This window comes from Marmota marmota, unplaced genomic scaffold (assembly GCF_001458135.2).
Source record: "Marmota marmota marmota unplaced genomic scaffold, marMar, whole genome shotgun sequence".
Classification (NCBI taxonomy): Eukaryota; Metazoa; Chordata; class Mammalia; order Rodentia; family Sciuridae; genus Marmota; species Marmota marmota.
Window position 1 is genome coordinate 6277750 of NW_026000241.1, and position 3417 is coordinate 6281166.

Here is a 3417-nt window from a genome sequence, read left to right on the forward strand (position 1 = left end):
GGGGCCGGGCGCCCAGGGTGGGTCCCTACCAGAAGATGGGGCTCTGGCCGGGCTCGCGAACCACGTAGTAGTCCTTGTCGAGCGGCAGCAGCTTGGCCAAGCCGAAGTCGGCGATCTTGACGTGAGCCTCGTTCTCCACCAGGATGTTCCGGGCCGCCAGGTCGCGATGCACGCAGCGGCGGGAGCCCAGGTACTCCATGCCCTGCGGGTGGGCGGCGTGCACTTGCCGAGGGACCCCAAACTGGGTCGGAATTCGACCCCACCCCGACCCAGACCCCAAGCCAGAGCCTACCCCGGACTCCTGGGCTCGGCTCTGACAGAGCCCAACTCGACCCCACCCCGCAATCCCACCTGGATCCCAAACTCCGCCCCTCGGCCTGCACCCCACCCGATGGGCCCCGAAGGTCCTGGGGTCGCTCCACCCTCACTCCCGCCCCGCACCTTGCAGATCTGCGAGGCGTAGAGGAGGAGGCGGCTCGAGTCCAGGCGTGCGCGGTGCCTCTGCAGAAAGTCACGCAGGCATCCGCTGGGCAGGTACTCCATGACCAGCCGCAAGCTCTGGCGACCTGCAGAGGGTGAGAGGTGTCACCGAAGGCCCACCGGCCCTGACAGCTCCCCTGGTGTTTTTGATTGTTTTTTCAGTACTGGGGATGGAACTCAAGCCTTTTACATGCTAGCAACCACTGTAAACTGAGCTACATCCCCAACCTTTTCTACTTTTATTTTGAGACAGGGTCTCGCTCAATTGCTGAGGCTGGGCTCAAATTTTGGATCCTCCTGCCTCAGCCTCCTGAGCAGCTAGGATTAAAGATGCACCCCACCACAGCCGACCTCCCACTTTTCCTTGTGTCCTGTTACCTCAGTGTTGCTGTCCACAAAATAGGAACAGCAACAATGGTACTTCTCTTGAGCACCTTCTACAACATACATTGATACATTTAAATCTCATAATAGCTCGTTTTTCAGTTGGGAAACCGAGACTCGGGTTGAATGGCCTGCTGAAGGTTTTGCCCGGCTGGTAAGGGGCAGAGGCAGGGTTTGAACCAATGTCCATCTGAATCTAGATTACCAAACGTGAATCGTTCCTGGTTGGCATTCTGAGCCCACATGAAGTAACAGCAGGAGTAGGTGCAATTGGAAGAGCTCCCAGAGGTGGCTCACCGGGGCCATAGCTGACACCACGGTACTTCACAATAAAGTCACTGTGCATGGCTTTGAGGATCTGGATCTCCCGCTGGAAGTCCCTCTGCTGATCTGGCCCACTGTGCTGCAGCTGCTTCACAGCCACCAGGGCGCCCGTGTTGTCACCCAGCGGGTCATAGCGGCACAATTCCACATTGCCAAAGTTGCCCTGGGGAGAGACAGAGCTGGTATCCTCAAGCCTGGGGTCTGCCCTGCCTCCTCAGTCCAGCCCCCTCACCTTTCCCAACTGTGAGATGTACTTGAGGTGTCTTTCCTCAAAGATCGTGGGGTCCTGGCAGGCATAGAGCTGGGCACCACTCCACAGCCCATCGCGGGGCGTCAGGGTACCAGGGGTTGGGTCTGAGAGGAGCTCATAGTCTAGGGGCACAGAGAGTGGTGAGCGGCACATTTCATTCTGGCGGCACCTAAGCTGATCTGCTGTGTAACTGCAGATCTGCACACTACCCGTCTCTGTGCACTATGGCAAGGCAAAGAGTACCTCGTGGGAAATGGAAAGAGGCACCTTCTGGCCAAGGCAGCCCCCTTGCCCAGTGCACATATATGGTACAGACCCAGAGGGGCCTGGTGAGACCCCATTGCCCATCTCCTATGAGATCAGAATTTGAGTGAACTGGGACCGACGCAGGAGGTGTTCTGGTGCTCCTCCAGTTCCGGCCATTGGAAAGCCAGCTGGGTAGATTCACAAAATGCCAAGTGCCTATGGATCTGGACACCCTCATCAAATGAAAACTAAATATCCAGTGAGTTGAACTTTGAATTAGGGGCCTGTTTGTTATAGCAGACCTCATGGCTCATGCTGACTGTGAGCAGTCATCACCGACTCCAACCTTGCCAGGCACCTGGGAGGCTCCGAATGCAAACCATGCTCCTCCCACTGGCCCAACTGGACACTGCAGCCCCACCCACTCTGCCCACCCCGCCTGGTACCTGAAGTGATGAGGCTGTTGAGGTCCCGGATGACAGCTCGGAAGGAGGGCCTCTGGCCTGGCTCGTAGGCCATGCACTGCTGGATCAGCAGGGCCAGCTCTGTCCACTTGGGGGCCGGCAGCTGCTGCCGGTCCTCATAAAACTTGAGTTTCTGAGGCAGGGAGGAGAGGGCAGTGACCCCCAGTCCATCCTCAGGATCCCCCCACCTGAGTCCACCAACTTCCCGGAGCTGAACTTCAGTCCAGTGGGAGTGCTGACCTTGGGGGGGTCCAGGTGGTTGAGGGGCATCGGGATCCCGCTGAACACCTCCCAGACTGTTGCACCAAACCCCCACTTGTCGGCTTCCAAGCCAAGCATCTGGGTCTCCTGGAGACACTCGGGGGCCACCCAGGGGATCCTGTCAGTGAGCACTGAGGGACAGGGACAAGGTCAGGGGTCACTGCCGTGGAGATGACCTCTGTGCTCCTGAGTGGGCCGGGCACAGGGAAATGCAGGAAGGATCTGATGAGCCACGTTCTGCCTGGCAGACTCCTGCACACCCTCCAGAGCACACTTTCTTAAGCACTTACTTTCCAGGCTTAGCACAGTGGGGCTGACACCAGGGTCACTCAGCTTGATGAAAGGCGAGCTCCCGTCAGCCCCCTCCCGAGCCAGGAGCACCTTCCGGGCTGAGACGTTGCCGTGAGGGAGGCCTTTGTCCTCCTGAGTGGGCGGGGCATGGGAAATGCCAGCCAGGGTTTGATGAGTGAATCCTGTTTGGCAAACTCCTACACACCCTTCAAAGCCCACCCGCTACAGATCTGATGGACTCCGGCAACCTCCCCAGACTCCTGGTGTCCTGTCTTGGCTCCTCTAACCCACCTGACTGTGTCCCTCCCCCTCTCAAAAAGCACCCCACCTGTGGCTCCCCATTGTCTCCCCACTGGTCCAAGCCAAAGCCCTCAGCCTGCAGTTAAGACCCTTGCTCACGTTTTGCATGAGGTTCTCTTTGACATCCCACCCAGAGCTCCTGCCAACGCAACTGGAGCGCACTCACCAGGTAGTTGAGGGCGTAGGCCAGCTGTTTGACCACCTGCAGCTTCCAGCTGGCTGGCACCAGGTGGCCATGCTTGCGCAGGTAGGTGTCTATGGCTCCCAGGAGGACGAATTCCTGCACCATGATGCCTGGTGGCAGCGGGAGCAGGGTGAGGGAGGTGCGCAGTGATGGCAGGCTCCGCCCACCCCGCTCTGTGGGAGGATCCCTAGCGCTGGCTCCGCCCACCTCCTTCCCGCCCATCCCCACCCTCT

The 3417-nt window shown here is 59.0% G+C and overlaps 1 protein-coding gene across 2 annotated transcripts in view; it reads right to left on the reverse strand.

The window, feature by feature from the left end:
• Window positions 1–6: 6 nt before the first annotated feature.
• The window catches only part of Jak3 (Janus kinase 3), an 11604-nt gene continuing 8193 nt past the window's right edge, over window positions 7–3417 (reverse strand). For both annotated transcript variants that reach the window (XM_048795418.1, XM_015488893.2), the window contains 8 exons: window positions 3167–3294; window positions 2700–2832; window positions 2389–2540; window positions 2131–2281; window positions 1421–1560; window positions 1162–1351; window positions 442–566; window positions 7–202 (listed from right to left, as the gene is read on the reverse strand). In XM_048795418.1, coding sequence (XP_048651375.1) covers window positions 26–202; window positions 442–566; window positions 1162–1351; window positions 1421–1560; window positions 2131–2281; window positions 2389–2540; window positions 2700–2832; window positions 3167–3294 — 1196 coding nt within the window. In that variant the 3' untranslated portion in view covers window positions 7–25. The remainder of the gene's footprint in view (window positions 203–441; window positions 567–1161; window positions 1352–1420; window positions 1561–2130; window positions 2282–2388; window positions 2541–2699; window positions 2833–3166; window positions 3295–3417) is intronic.